This window comes from Heliangelus exortis, chromosome 14 (genome assembly GCF_036169615.1).
Source record: "Heliangelus exortis chromosome 14, bHelExo1.hap1, whole genome shotgun sequence".
Lineage (NCBI taxonomy): Eukaryota > Metazoa > Chordata > Aves > Apodiformes > Trochilidae > Heliangelus > Heliangelus exortis.
The window spans coordinates 18,410,978-18,424,875 of NC_092435.1; the positions used below are offsets into that span (position 1 = coordinate 18,410,978).

At 59.0% G+C, this 13,898-nt stretch overlaps 2 protein-coding genes across 7 annotated transcripts; both read left to right on the forward strand.

The window, feature by feature from the left end:
- Positions 1–105: 105 nt before the first annotated feature.
- Positions 106–7,306, forward strand: LOC139802573 (protein eva-1 homolog C-like). 6 transcript variants are annotated; one of them, XM_071757867.1, is made up of 10 exons: positions 106–369; positions 448–925; positions 1,185–1,305; positions 1,579–1,760; positions 3,330–3,529; positions 4,226–4,349; positions 4,564–4,716; positions 4,857–5,000; positions 5,116–5,187; positions 5,514–6,355. In XM_071757867.1, the coding sequence occupies exons 3-10, from the start codon at positions 1,280–1,282 to the stop codon at positions 6,038–6,040; spliced, it is 1,428 nt and encodes a 475-aa protein (XP_071613968.1). In that variant the 5' UTR covers positions 106–369; positions 448–925; positions 1,185–1,279; the 3' UTR covers positions 6,041–6,355. The 6 variants fall into 6 exon arrangements, with proteins under 6 accessions (XP_071613968.1, XP_071613966.1, XP_071613964.1 ...); XM_071757865.1 differs by having other exon boundaries at positions 448–1,760; positions 5,514–5,603; positions 6,213–7,306; XM_071757863.1 differs by having other exon boundaries at positions 1,185–1,760.
- A 2,165-nt stretch (positions 7,307–9,471) lies between these two features.
- CCNB3 (cyclin B3) lies at positions 9,472–13,734 on the forward strand. Its single transcript, XM_071757873.1, has 12 exons — positions 9,472–9,493; positions 9,912–10,029; positions 10,111–10,194; positions 10,376–10,494; positions 10,975–11,056; positions 11,381–11,479; positions 11,565–11,657; positions 11,905–12,042; positions 12,490–12,645; positions 12,924–13,073; positions 13,263–13,393; positions 13,524–13,734. The coding sequence occupies exons 2-12, from the start codon at positions 9,937–9,939 to the stop codon at positions 13,594–13,596; spliced, it is 1,218 nt and encodes a 405-aa protein (XP_071613974.1). The 5' UTR covers positions 9,472–9,493; positions 9,912–9,936; the 3' UTR covers positions 13,597–13,734.
- Positions 13,735–13,898: the final 164 nt, after the last annotated feature.

A 13,898-nucleotide genomic window follows, 5' to 3' on the forward strand; every position in this document is an offset into this window, starting at 1 on the left:
CCTTGTTCCTGGACACTGGTGCCCCAGAGCTCATCACTTCTGCGTCTCTTAGGGGTGAACCAAGATTCCCGGTGGGAGACACGCGGGAGGAAGGGTCTGGGGGTCTTCTCCCTGCCCACTACCCCAGAGGCCCCCACGTGGGCTCCTTCGAGCACCCCCTGCAGCAAGGAGAGGGTCTGAGCAGAGTGAGGGTTCTGGGAAGGCGAGGGGACAGCCTGGCTCCCTGCCACCAGCTCTCTGCAGCCAGCTGAGTGCTGCCAGGGCAGTGGAGGATTGCAAAACAGCCACGGGGGAAGGCAAGGAGGCTGGAGCATGTTGGGGCGCGGCAGGGAACCCCATAGCACCACTGGCAGCAGCCCAGCCGGGGCAGTGTGTGACAGGGTGATGGGAAGGGATGGGTCCAGGGTTGCCCCCCCGTTCCTGGAATCCAGTTTTTTTTTTTTACAGGAAAGATGACCAGCTTGCTTTCCTCCCCAGGATGGGAGGGAGACATTTGCAGTCGGATGGTCCTGGCTGCCATCCCAGGGGAGACAGCTTCCCAGCACCCATGAGCTTAATTCCTCTCTTGGATAAGTCCCATCTCACTCCATGGGACTCTGTAGCTGTTACAGAGCACAAAAAAGGGCATCCCAGTTGCTTGGCTCAGCTCCCTCCCAGCTCGGGTAAGCTCAGATTTTCCTTAAAAATTAATCAAACTCTGGTAAGAAAGCATCCACTCCAAGGCACTTAGGCTGAGCATTGATTTTGCAGGCTCCCGGGGTGGGGGTCTCCCCAGGGCAGAGGTTACTCCTGGGTCCTGTTGCACAGGAGGGACTGGCAGGCATTTCTCTATTTACCCCATTAGAGATTTTGGAGAACTTGAAACTCCACCCGATGGGACAGGAAGCTCCAGCAGATGTTCTGCTGAGGGTTGAATTCACGCTCTGTGAGCACCCATCACACTCCCCACACCCAGACCCCTGTGATGTGTGCTGGTCCCTGCTGCCACCTCGGTACCCTTTGCTGCCCCCGCCTGAGTGATGCTGATGAGGGAGGGGAAAGGCACAAGGACACCATGGTGCCCTCCTCATGATGTCAGGGGATGTGATGTGCAGCCACGTGGAGGCTATGGGGCAGAAGGGCACCAGCAAAGAAGCCCCTGCCCACAGTGTTAGATGCAAGGAAGGCATTTGTGCTTTCTGCAGGAACAGCTGGCTCGGGAGGTAGCACAGGCAGCCCTTCCCTTCCTCTTCAAAGGGTGAATGGCCGGACATATGTCAAGACGGAGATTACAGCATCCATGGTGTATCCAGATTCTGCTGCATGGTACCTGTGAGAAAGTGGTGGGCACACTGGAAACCTTGCCAAGTCCCATCCCTCTGCTCTGGGGGAATGGAGGTGGGAGGGAAGGGGCTGCTGGTTTCTCCACCAGTGATGTCAAGGCATGGCACCCACTCACCCCCCATTGAGTGCCTTGGAAAACATGTCCCTCCCTCCCTGGGGGAGGTGTCCCTGTGCTGAGAGTGTCCAGAGCAGCCCCTTGCCCTGCAGACAAAGAGCAGGCACAGAGGCGTCCGCCCAGCCCCAGCACTTTGGCAGGGCAGAGAATGAGCCATTGTCTTGCGGGATGCCAGCCCCAGCACCAGCTGCTTCTGAGAACCGGACCAGCCAACAAAGCAGAGCCAGCAGTGGCTGCACCATGGCCATGCTTGTGGGACCAGCAGCAGCCCTGGTCGTCCTGTGCCTGGTTGTGGGGCTGGAGGCCAGCCCGGAGCTCTCCGGTGAGTTGGGTTGATGAGGGATTTTGGGGACCACACCAGCGTGAGGGGAGGGCAAAGCCACAGCCGGGTTGGTGAGGTGGGGGGACAGGAAGGGTACTAGCCAGTGCAAGCCAGAAGGAGCATGGAAAAAAAACCCCAACAAACTGGGTTTTTTTATCCCCACAGTAGGGCTGGGGTCTGAAAACAGCCCATGTACATCCTGGGTGGTGTGTGGAGCTGAAGGCTCCTGGAGCATTCAGGGCTCTCCTGGGAGGTCTTGCTGCTCTGAGAAGGTGAGGGAAGAGATGGGCTTCAGCCCTGCCCAGAGCTGGTGGCTATGGTCCACAAAGCCACCCATGAGCTGTGGAACTGCTGGGTGCACTGCCATGAGGCACAGCAAAGGCCAGATCCTCTCCCAAGAGCACCATTATGAGCCTTATGAGGTGTAGCAGAGGCAGAAATTTGGGATCCCCCATGCCCCAGTGCTTGAGACAGTCAGGATGGGTGCTGGCAGGCTGGGCACTCAGGGGGCTGCCATTCCTCTCTGCTAGAAATCACCACGCATACCTTCCACTGGGCGCTGCCAGGCCCGGGAGGCACCAGAGCCCAGCAGGATGCTGCCGAGGGCAGCAGGATGTGATTTCATCTGGGCAGAGCTAACTGCAGAACCACAACACCAGAGACTGAGTCAGCCGCACCAGCAGGCAACCGGAATTGCTAAAAAAGTCTGCCTGCAGCCTCCTTGCTGCGGTTTCACAAAAAAAAAAAAAAAAGCCACCACCATCTTCGCAACTGCTCACTGCTCCAAAATGGTGGGATGGAGAAACCTCTGTCCCTGTGGCACTGTTTGAGCCTTGGTTTTGAAATACAAACGATGGGTGCAAAAGGGTTAGCGGCAGCAGGGAAGGTGAAAGGAGCCCTTTGTGCAGCTGAGCCTGGCACCAGTTTGCAGCTGGGAGCCAGCATTCCCACACATGCCCTGCCCTAGACCCCAGCACTGGGCTGGAGTGCGAGTCTCTCCATAGTGGAGACTGGGGGCTGTGACCCACCCGCACAGCCCAGGGTCCTGCCTGGCAGCTACCAGTGCCTTGTCCCCAGTGCTTCCCCTCTGGTTTTGTTTTATTCAAACGGCTGATGCGAAATGAGTCCTACACATCACTTTTTCTCAGCTTTTCCTTCTTCCTCAACCCCCTCCAGCAACTAGTGCCTGCTCAGAGCACCCCTAGAAGCTTGCAGAGCTTTTGCAGAAACGGCTTCCTCACTGGCGCACCATACCTGGTGCCAATCACAACTGATAGCTGCCTGTTAAACCTTCTTAAAGGCTGGGCAGGACAGCCCCACCTTACAGTCCTTTATTAGGAGAGCCACAAATTGGTGGTTTGGGCCACAAACCAGGCAGGATTAAAAGAGAAATATCCTGTGCTGGGAATTCAGTGAGAAAAGGGCCCTGCTCTGGTCGTCTTTGCTCCATAACTGCCCCAACTCCCCCAGGTGTTCTCACTGCTACCTGCTAATGGGACCCCAAATACTGCCAATGCTGTGGTTCCAATGCCTCCTCCAGCTGACTCTGCCCATTCTGTCCCCTCCCAGGGTACCTGCGCAAGGTGCTGAGGAACCACACCACTCACACCTGTGATGGTGAGCAGCTCCTCATCGTCTGCCCTCACAAGACCACTATCAGCATCCTCGGTGCCTTCTACGGGCGTCGTGTGCCCAGCCCCAACCTCTGCCCCAGCCCTGGCAATGCCTCCCAGGAGAGCACCCAGTGTTCCTCCACCACCGCACACCTGGTAAGGGCGGGGATCCACACTTCGAGGAGGCTGCAGCCATCGGGGCCGGGACACGGCCTCGGGGTCCTTTTCCAGGAGCGCTTTTGGGAGATTAAGGGTGGAGGGAGGTCTCCTGCGGTGGGTGCCAGAGTGGGGCAGGAGGTTTTGGAGCCATCCCGCAGGGCCCAGCGGGCTTGGCGGAGGCCGGGGCTGGGAGCGCAGCCGGGTTTGGGAAGCGGGACGGGCCCGCAGGGATGGGGTGGGAATGCGAATGCTAATGCTATGCTAATGCTATGCTGTGCTGTCGCTGCTGCTGCTGCTGCAAATCTCGGCGATGCACCTCTGGAGAACAGAGCTGGGGCCCTCCCGGCCACGCTGGTGGCAACAACCCTCCCCATCTGGTGGCCACGCGTGGGCATTACACGGGGGCTGTGTGAGTGCACGGGACTGTGTCGGTGTGCATGGCTGCACGGGTGTTGTGTCGTGGTGCTGGCAGAGCTGGCACCCAGCCCTGCAGGGATGCAGGGAAGGAACTGATTCAGGAGCAACACATGAAGAAGGTGGCTGCGGCGGGCGGGGCGTGTGAGCAGCCACAGGACACGTCTGGGGGGCAGCAGGACATTTCCCTGAGCCTGGTGACAGCCCCGAGGGAGAGGAGGGGACAAGTGCCTCAGGACTCCCCGACCATCTTCACGTCTGTCCTGCTCTGCTCCCCAGAAGCTGCAGGATGAGTGCCAGGACCAGCAATGGTGCCAGTTCTCAGTGCACAGCCAGGTCTTTGGGCTGGACCCGTGCCCTGGGACGCACAAGTACCTCATTGCATCCTACAAATGCCGGCCAGGTGAGGTGGAGGAGGGTCTGGGCAGTGCTGCATGGGGTTTCCCCTGGCCCCGGCTGCTTGGGAAGGGACAGAGAGGGCAGCCAAATTGTTTCCGTGTCTCGCAGACCTCCAGCCCTGCCCTTGGCAGCTCTCAGACTCTTGCTGGAGCTAAGGGAGGAGGGGACTGCAGGTGATTCCAGGATGCATTGGGGTGCTCTGCCATGTCACTCCCCAGGGAACCATCGGGTCAAGACCGTGTGTGAGAACAACAAGCTAAAGCTGCAGTGCCGACCAAAATCTGTCCTGGCCATTTATTCTGCAAATTACGGACGATTCCTGCGGGGCAAACCAGAGTGTGATGCCCTGAACACCGGGGCACCCCATATAGGTATGCAGGAACAGTTAAAGCCAGAACTGGGGCCAGGAACTCTGCAGACAACACAGCACAAAGATGCTGTCAGGCTGTACCTTGCCCCAGCTGGCTGGTACAAGGGTCTGCCCGTGGGTCCACGACCCATGTCTCTGCAGAGTGCTTGGCTCCGGACGCCCTGCGGAGGGTCTCCAAGAAGTGCCACCGCAAGATGAACTGCACCGTGGCTGCTGACCAGGCCACCTTTGGGGATCCGTGCCTCCCCGGCATGAAGAAACAGCTGCGAGTCTCCTACACTTGTGGTGAGAGCCCCTGCAGGATGGGGGGCACCATGCCCACCCTGTACCAGGCCAGCAGGATCAGAGGGCTGCTGGGGATGAGCAGGGTGGTGATGCTCTGCATGTGCTCTCCCTGCAGTGCCCAAGCAGCTGCTGGAGGAGGTGGGCCCTGACACCTCAGACCCCTTCCTGCTCTCGGACTACATGCACGGTAATGGGGAGGGGGAGGCTATGACTAAAGCAGTGTGGAGCTGTGTCCATGCCCCAACAGGTGAACTGCCCCTTCCCTGGCCTGTGTGTGCCCCTGGTCCCCCCATCAGGCATGAGCCCTGCAGCTCCATCCAGCATTGCTTCCCCTGGATGAAGCCAAGGGTCAGTGTCCCTGTCTGTGGTCTGCTGGGAGCAGTGGAGAGGAGGACCCACAGGGAAGAGCAGCACTTGTGCAAGAAGGACAGAGTATAGGGTGGGGAAGGAGGCAGCCAGTGGGGTGCTGGGGACCACCTCTTGTCTCAGCCTGCGTCCCCTTGTTTGCTGCAGGTGGCTGGTACAAAGGGCCCAGGTTCTCCAAGCTCCGGGAAGACCGGATGATTTTTACTAGCTCTCTGGAAGTTTTTGCCCACCTCTGGGGTACGTGCCCTCACCAGCTCTCATGCAGCACCCAGGGGAGTGGGATGGACTTGGGAGGGTGGCTCAGGTCCTGTGATAGCCCCTATTCACCCAAGGTTTGGCTCAGAGGCAGCCAGACCCCTCCAGCAGGCACAAAAGTGAGGACAGCTGGTACCCATGCTGGTCTGAGGGGGGGATCAGAGGTTGAACAAGCCTCCAGGTCCCTGTGCTGCTGCAGTTCTGCCCACAGATCTTCAGTCTCTGTTACCCACTGGGTCTCCTTCCTTCCTGCCCTGTCTGCAGGGGCACTGACAGCCAGCACCTCTGCAGGCAAACACCTCCCTTACCAGGGGAAGTTAGTGTGGGATGATTCCTCCCACCGTGCTGCCTACCCTGCCTCCCACTGCATGTTTCCCATGGGGCAAGGGGCATTTTGGGACACTGGTGGGTGCTGGTGAGGCTCTGGTGATACTTCCTGAGGCAGGGTCTGTGTTGCCCCTGCAGACTGGGTGCTGAGGGCACGTCTGCTCCCCTCCTCTTCCTCCCATGCCCAACAGAGGGGTTTTTAGGCTCTGGTACTCCACAGGCTGCGGAGGCCATTGTACCCTGCTGGCTCTCTTTGCCCCACAGGTATCCCAGAGAAAGTTGGCCTCTACTTTCTTTGTGGGGTCTCGGGAGGCCTCATGCTCCTACTGTGCATCATCAGCCCCAAAACAACCTTCCTCCAGGAGGTGGGGGAGGCTCTCAAAGACCCGGAGCTGAGCAGGACCAAGCTGCGGGATGACCAGGACGAGGACCTTCCCGATGACAGCTCCTCGGACTCCTCCTTCCGCCGCCTTACCCGCACCTACCGGGCCACTGACAGCATCTTTGGCCCTGAGCTGACAGCAGCCATGGAGGGAGCAGCGGAGCACCAGGGCCATGGTGGGGAGGAGATCTGGATGCCCAAGGAATCGAGCCCATACGCCATCCACAAGATTAAATCAGCCACTAAATAAGAACTGGAATGAAAGGGCCAGAGAGCAGCAAGGTTGGAAACGAAGTGTGATCCAAAACTGGGGAGTCAAAAGAGTTTGGGTTCCTCAGTGTGCATGGGCATCCCGAGTGGCAACAAGGCCCTGACAGGACCTTTGTGGCCATCAACCCACTGCTCCACCTGGAAACCCCAGTCCTAGAGGCAAAATGTGGTCACTGGACGTGATGAGGAGCTGCGGGATGGCTGGGCGTCCACTGGCTCCTTTGCCACAAACATGCTGATAACCCTAAGCTAACCTCCCTGCCCCTGGCTCAGCGCCACTGGCTCTAGTACTTAACCCTGCTGGGCCACACTGAGCCCACCCTAAGCCCTCCCAGGCTGTTTGGTCCCGTTTGCTCTTGGGTGCTGGCAACCAGCTCTGGTGCTCTACACCCCCCTAGACCCTTGGGCAGAGTGCTGGCAACAGAAATGGCCACGGTGGGCGAGGATGCCGGGGGTGAGGGTGGAAGAGTATGGTGAGCATTGCTCCCCCAGCACACCCGAGCCCTGCTGTGTATCTTGCAGGTGCTGTCCTGGGGGAGCTGCACCCAGGGTGCCAGCAGCTCAGTGCCATGCTGGATCCCACCTCCCCGATGGTGTTTGTCCCCTGCTTTGCTCTGTGGTTTCATTCATGCTTCTCCTGCAGACAGGACAGCCCCAGGGTTACCTTACAGAGGCTTTTCTCAGTAAATAAATGCAACAGCCCAGAGACAGCATGTCCCTCCCTGACCTCTGCCATTAATAGGGGAAGAAAGGGGGGGAAGGAAGCAGTGAAGCTCAGCCTGCCCCATGTGGATCAGCTCTTTCTTTACTTTCCACCGGTGTTCTGGTGCTGGGCCACACAGAGCAACAAGTTGGGCTTGTTTTAGCATGGGAAAGGATGAGAGTTTAGCCTGGGGAAGGGGGGAAAAGCACTCTACTTGGATCCCATGAACCCAGGAGCTTCCCTGCCCTGGCTCCTTCTCTGGAGCTCCAGGCTCTGTCTGGAGCCCCAGGGTGAACATCCCCCGATGCTGTGCAGAGGGGCTGCTGGGTCCAGGGGCTGCTCCACTTCCGAAGGCAGCACGGGCTCTGCAGCGCTGGATGAAAGCCACGATCCAGCTCCTCTCACAACACGGGCACTCCAGGTACAGACACTCTTGAGTGAGCACATGCCAGGGTCTGTTTTTCTATCTGCTACTGCACATGAAGTGCCTGGGCTGAATCAAGCAAGAGGGGGCTGTGATGGGCACCAGGACCGGCATCCAGCCTGACCCGGGGGGTTTGCTGAGGGATGCCAGAGCCCGAGGAGTGTCTGGGGGGCTCTCACCTCAAACCAGCCCCCAGCATCCTTGCGTGATGGCAGCACTGAGAGCACAGACATGCCTCCAGCTAGGACTGCTGCCCTCACCCGGCAGCACAAACTTCTTGCTCCTTCCTCCTGTACCCCCTGACAGGCAGGGGGGATTTCACCACGTGTGGTCCCAGCCCCTGCAGTGGGGCCAGGCTTCCCGAGAGCCTCTCAAGTGCCAGCACGGGACTAGAAAAGCTGGTTCCCCCCTGCCAAGCCTGGGCGGGCCAGGCAGACACAGACCTGCCCAAAAGTGGGCAGCTCACCCAAAACCCTCCAGGCAGACTTGGATGGGGGTTTTGGCTGGGGATCTTATCCCACAGGCCGACACACACTGTTTCCATCCACAGTGGGATGCAGCCATGCTCTGTCTCCCTGGTGGGTATGAATCTGACTCGTGTTTTTGGCTGCAGTGTGTGCTGCCCCAACATGCACAAGGGGAGGCAGACACTCGAATCCCAGGAGGATCCCACACTGATGGTGAGCAAACCCTGGGGAGCTCCCAAGCCAGGGGCAGCAGTGGCAGCACCAGGGGACGTGGGACTAGAGCAGCCCCAACCAGTTTGGGGAACGGAAGGTACTTCAGATCTGCTGGACCCAGGTTTAAAGCCCCACCAGCCCTGCAAGCACCCCGTGGCCATGCTGTGCCCCAAAGCCGTTCCACTGTGGCTGTGGGCACAAGGAATCCCACGCACACCTCTCCAAACTGATGTAATTTGGCTGTGAGCCACCCACGCTATCCCACGAACACGGCAGCCTGAAGGAGCCTTCCCGTGGCTGCAGGGCCATGTCTCCTGGGCAGAGACCAGGACAGGACTCCCTCCAGGCCGAGACATTTCCCCAGGATCAGATCTCTGGTGAGAGACCAACACCACCCGTAGCCTTGCAGTGAGTTACAACGCCCGTTAGCTCCGGCGTTGCCTAGCGCCTGCCTCACCCACCGCGGTGCCCTGAAATAACGGGGCGATCCGCAACACATCGCTCCGTTAAACGGCGCTGGGACACGTTAAACCCCTGCCCGCAGCCATTACCGAGCCCGCGGGGGCGGCTCTGAGACCCCCCTCAGCCCCACCGCCCCTCAACGCCGGCCCCCATGACACCTTCCCATCGGCCCCCGCGGCACGCTGTTAAAGGGCTCGGTGCCACCAATCACCGCCCGCTTCGTCCGGAGCGCCCCGCCCCCCCCCCGCAGCGCCGCCTTCCTATTGGCCGCCGAGGATGAATTTTAAATCCTGCCGCCCGGCCCCTTAGCAACGGCATCCTTGCCCTCCCGCTGATTGGTCACCTTCTGTCCCCGCCCCTCTCTCTGATTGGGCAGCGCTCGGCCAGTGCTCTCCGGCCGCTGCCGAGCTGCTACTTTCAAAAGCGCCGGGGCCGGGGCTCAGCGCAGCGCAGTGGGGCAGGTGAGCGGCACCGGGACCCTAACCCGCACATCCCCGAGCCCTGCGGGGGAGGGGGGGCTCACGCCTTGGGGGGGGGCTGGGTTGCTGGGTGGGGGGTGCTTTGAATGCTTGGATCTTTCGTCCCCTGAGGGTGTCGACCGCTCACCCCCGCCCCATAAATTCGGTATCACTCCCTCTATAGGCTCTGTATTACCCCATGGGCCTCTTCACCACTGCCCGGGGAAGGCCAGGTCCCTGACTCGAGGCCTCCTATTCCCCTGGGGGGTGGGGGTACTCCTGGGTCCTCTGCCGGTGCTGGGGAAGGGGCAGCAGCACTTGCATCCTTCCCCGGTGTGTGGGAGGCTGGGAGCTGCCCTTCCCCTCTCCCAGCAGGGTGCTTGTAGTGGGGGCGGGGGGGGTTGCCATGTGCCTTTCTTCCCTGGGGGCAGCCCACCGGTCTTTCCCTGCAACCTCCCCTGGCCTGCCTCAGGGAAGCAGTCTGGGGTCTGTCCTTCCTGTGCTACCCCCAGAGGAAGGACAAGTGTTCAGTGGCTCTGTTCCTGGGGGTGGGCAGCTCACATCCAGCCTTGCTCTGCTCCCAGCTTGCTGGTAGAGCCAAAGGAGAAGATGCCATTGCCACGCAATTCCAAGATGGTGAGCACCAAGCAGCCCCGAGCAGCCAAGGTGGGCCCTTCAGCAGAGAATGCCAGCCCTGAGAAGGTGAGTCCTGAGCCAGGCAAGGGGTGTGCGGCCCTCCTGGGAGGCAGCTGTCCCCCCATCTCCTAACAGCCTCTGTTGCAGGAGGAGAGCTGTCAGGCCAAGAGGTCTCCATCCTCACCCCAAGGTGGGCCCAAGAAGAGGTCGGCGTTTGGGGACATCACCAATGTGAGTGGTTCTGTGGGGACTGGGGGCTTTGGAGCTCCCTGTGAACTCCCCCCATGGGGGTAGGGCTGGGTATCCCCTGCAGCACAGAATGGGGGTCTGCAGTGTCCTGTCAAGGGGAGGAGAGTTCTCCCCATGGGAAACACCTTGCTTCCCTTTGGACACCTCTTGCTCACCCAAACAGGCTCACAAGAACCAAGTGTTGGCACAGAAAAAGGAGGCTGTGAAAGTGGCACCACACAAGGCACAGAGGGCCCATGCTGCCCTGGCAGTGGCCAAGAACAATGAGATCAACCTGAAAAAGTGAGTAGCTGGGGAAAAAAGGGGACAAGGACTGGGGCATGGGGCATTCTACAAGGTCAGCACCTGAAAACCTGTCCCATGGGGAAAAACAAGCAGTGCTGGAGCCTTCCTCTGGGCAGTGAAGATCTGGAGCCAGGTGGAGAGAGCACCCAGGAGATAAAATGGCATTAAGTTGTGCCAGAGGAGGTCTAGATGGGGATATTAAGGAAAATTTCCTCACCAAAATGGTTATCGAACATTGGAACAGGCTGCCTAGGGAAATGATGGAGTCTGTGCCTGAAGTTGTTTAGAGGGAGATGGAGATGTGGCATTTGGGAACATGGTTTAGTGGTGGATTTGGCAGTGCTGAGTTTACAGTTAGACTCTATGATCTTAAAGGTTTTTTTCAGCCCATATTTTAAGGGTGGTTTAGCCCCTTTCTGAAGCAGCCAGGAGACGTGGCCCTCTTCCAGCAGTAATTTACACTCCTGTCCTTCCTAGGTCAATGAAGAAAACTTCTCCGAAAGAGGCTCCTGCAGAGCCCAAGCAGGATCCTGTGCCAGAGGACCCAGTGCCTGTGCAGGTACCAAAGCCTCCGAAGAGAAGGGCAGGGATCCTGGGCTGCAGCTGGCTCCCAGTCTCTTCCTGGGGATGCTGGTGATGCCAGGGCACCAGGCAGTGCTTTGGACCTCAGAGATACTGGGGCCAGTATGATGAGAAGCTGGGAAGGGTGTAAACCTTGGCACCTTCTTTCTTCAGAAGAGCTCCCATGGGAAGGAGCAGGGTCCTGGCTGGAAGGTGTTGGGGGCAGATGGGGAAGGGGATGCAGGGTGCAGCAGCCTTGCCCTGATAGGCACATGCAGAGCTTGGGGCTTTCCCCTCACCCCTGTCTCCTTTGTCCCCCTAGCTCCCTGCAGTGGAGGACATCGACAAGGGACAGCTGGGTGACCCCTATGCCAATGCAGAGTACGCCAAGGAGATCTTTGAGTACATGAGGGGGAGAGAGGTGGGTGATGCCTGGGGTGGGAAGGGGGCTCCTCTGAGGGTGGTGGTGGTGTCTGGAGAGTCCCTGACAGCTGCTGCCTTTGCAGGAGAAATTCATCCTCCCCAACTACATGGAGAACCAGACAGACATCAGTGGGGACATGCGTGCCATCCTGGTGGACTGGATGGTGGATGTGCAGGTACATGGGCACAGGGAGGGGGGACACAGCTTTCTGCAGAGCAATCCCCACCCTGCCTTTGGGGTGGGACCTCGGTGTCCTTGGTGCAGAGCTGATCTTCTCACTCTGCAGGCTGGGAATGAGCCTTCATCCCTCCCAGCCTGGCTTGTGGAAGCCTCTGACACTTGTGAGGGAACCTGGGGGACACAGGTGGGTCTAGCTTCTGCCTGACACCCCCTCATGCCCCTCCCTGCCCACATCCTTGCAGGAGAACTTTGAGCTGAACCATGAGACGCTGTACCTGGCTGTGAAGCTGGTGGACCACTACCTGGTGGAGGTGGTGAGCACGAGAGACAAGCTGCAGCTCATCGGCTCCACTGCCATCCTCATCGCCTCCAAATTTGAGGTGACTCCTCATGTGCCATCTTGGGGCGCTGGGGCAGAGGGGGCTGAGCCTCTCTGGTCCTCATGGGTTATTGGAGAGGACCAGAGTCCTGTGATGCCAGGCCATTGCTCTTAGAGTCGCTGGGGCAGCATGCCTGCCATCATGTCACCCCTTCCTATCCCAAGGGCTGTGAGCGCAGTCTTGGCGGGCTGGATCCCATCTCCTGGTGTCACTGGAGACCTGGCTCCCCTCTGCTTTGCAGAGACCACCAGGACACCCAAGTTCACCTCGTGCAAGCAAGGTTTGGGGTTAGAGCCAGGAGCTGGGGCAGTGTAGACAACACATGACAACACAATAATGTGCTGACAGCCCTTTAGGGGTCTGGCAGGGCAAGAGCCCTTAGGGGGTCTGCAGACTGGTGGGATTTCCTGTGCACTGTGAGGGTGCTGAGCAGTCCTGCCCCAGCAGGAGCGCTGCCCACCCTGTGTGGATGATTTCCTCTACATCTGTGATGATGCCTACAAGCGGGAAGAGCTCATTGCTATGGAGATCAGCATCCTCAACACCCTCAAGTTCGACATCAACATCCCCATCCCATACCAGTTCCTGCGACGCTTTGCCAAGGTGGGCTCCGTGGGTTAGGGGGGAGATGTCAATGTGTCTGCAGGCACCCCCTGTGTGGGCTCCCTGGGGTGGCTGTGGGCATCCCTGGGGCTCCCCTTGGCAGTAAGGAGGGGAGCCAGGAGCCCACCAGGGTGGAGGGGTGAGGATGCTGGTCTGTGGCAGGAAGGGTTGTGGGGTCTGTGTCCCAGGGGCAGTGTACTAGATCTCAAAAAAGGTTGTGTGGGGAGTGAGCAGCATTGCTTGGAAGGCTGAGCCTCTCCCTGCCTGCCTGGCTGCAGTGTGCCCGTGCCACCATGGAGACTCTGACACTGGCCCGCTTCCTCTGCGAGATGACCCTGCAGGAGTATGACTATGCCCGGGAGAGCCCCTCTAAGCTGGCTGCCAGCTGTCTGCTGCTGGCTCTCATCATGAAGAACCTTGGTGGCTGGGTAAGTGCCTGCCCAACCTGCTCTCCCCTCTGTGAGGCACCCCAAAGCACACAGTGGGCATGGGAGTGGATGGACTGGTGTGTGGGGGTGATGCTCTGGGCTGTGCTCAGGTTTGGGGGGGCTGTAGAAGGAAAGTTGGTGGCACAGCCATTACAGAGGATCTGAGTCAGCCCCACTGTCCTTGTACAGACCCCCACGCTGGAGTACTACAGTGGGTACAGCTCCCAGGACCTGCATCCCCTGGTGAAGAGGCTGAATTTCCTGCTCACATACCAGCCCCATGACAAACTGAAGGCCGTGCGCACCAAGTACTCAAACCGGTGAGCATCACGGGGCTCCCCTCCTCTGGGTAGGGTGGCACCACCAGTTTGTACCCCTGGATGTTGCAGTGAGCCTGGGGGGTGGGGTCAGGGCTGTGGCTAAGCTCTAAGACAATGTGATTCCTTCCAGGGTCTTCTTTGAGGTTGCTAAAGTCACCCCCATGGACATGCTCAAGCTGGAGGAGATACTGAAGAGCTGCTAGCCCTGTCTCTGTAAATAGCCTGTAAATAGCTTGGTGTTCTCCGGCAGAGGAGCACCATGTACAGAAATAATAGCAATTTCAACTGAAGGGAAAAAAAAAAAGTACTGTAGAGTTGTTAATAAAATATTGTGTTTCTTATGTGCTGGTGGTGGCTGCTGGGACAGGTAGTGGATGGTGGTGAAGAGGATGCTGTGATTCCCCTTGTGTTGGGGCAGAACAGGGGATTTGCACAATGGGGAGTGAGAAGAGTTTAAGGGCAGGAAGCTGAGAGGTGAGTGCTGGAAGAGGTCAGGTCCCCATCA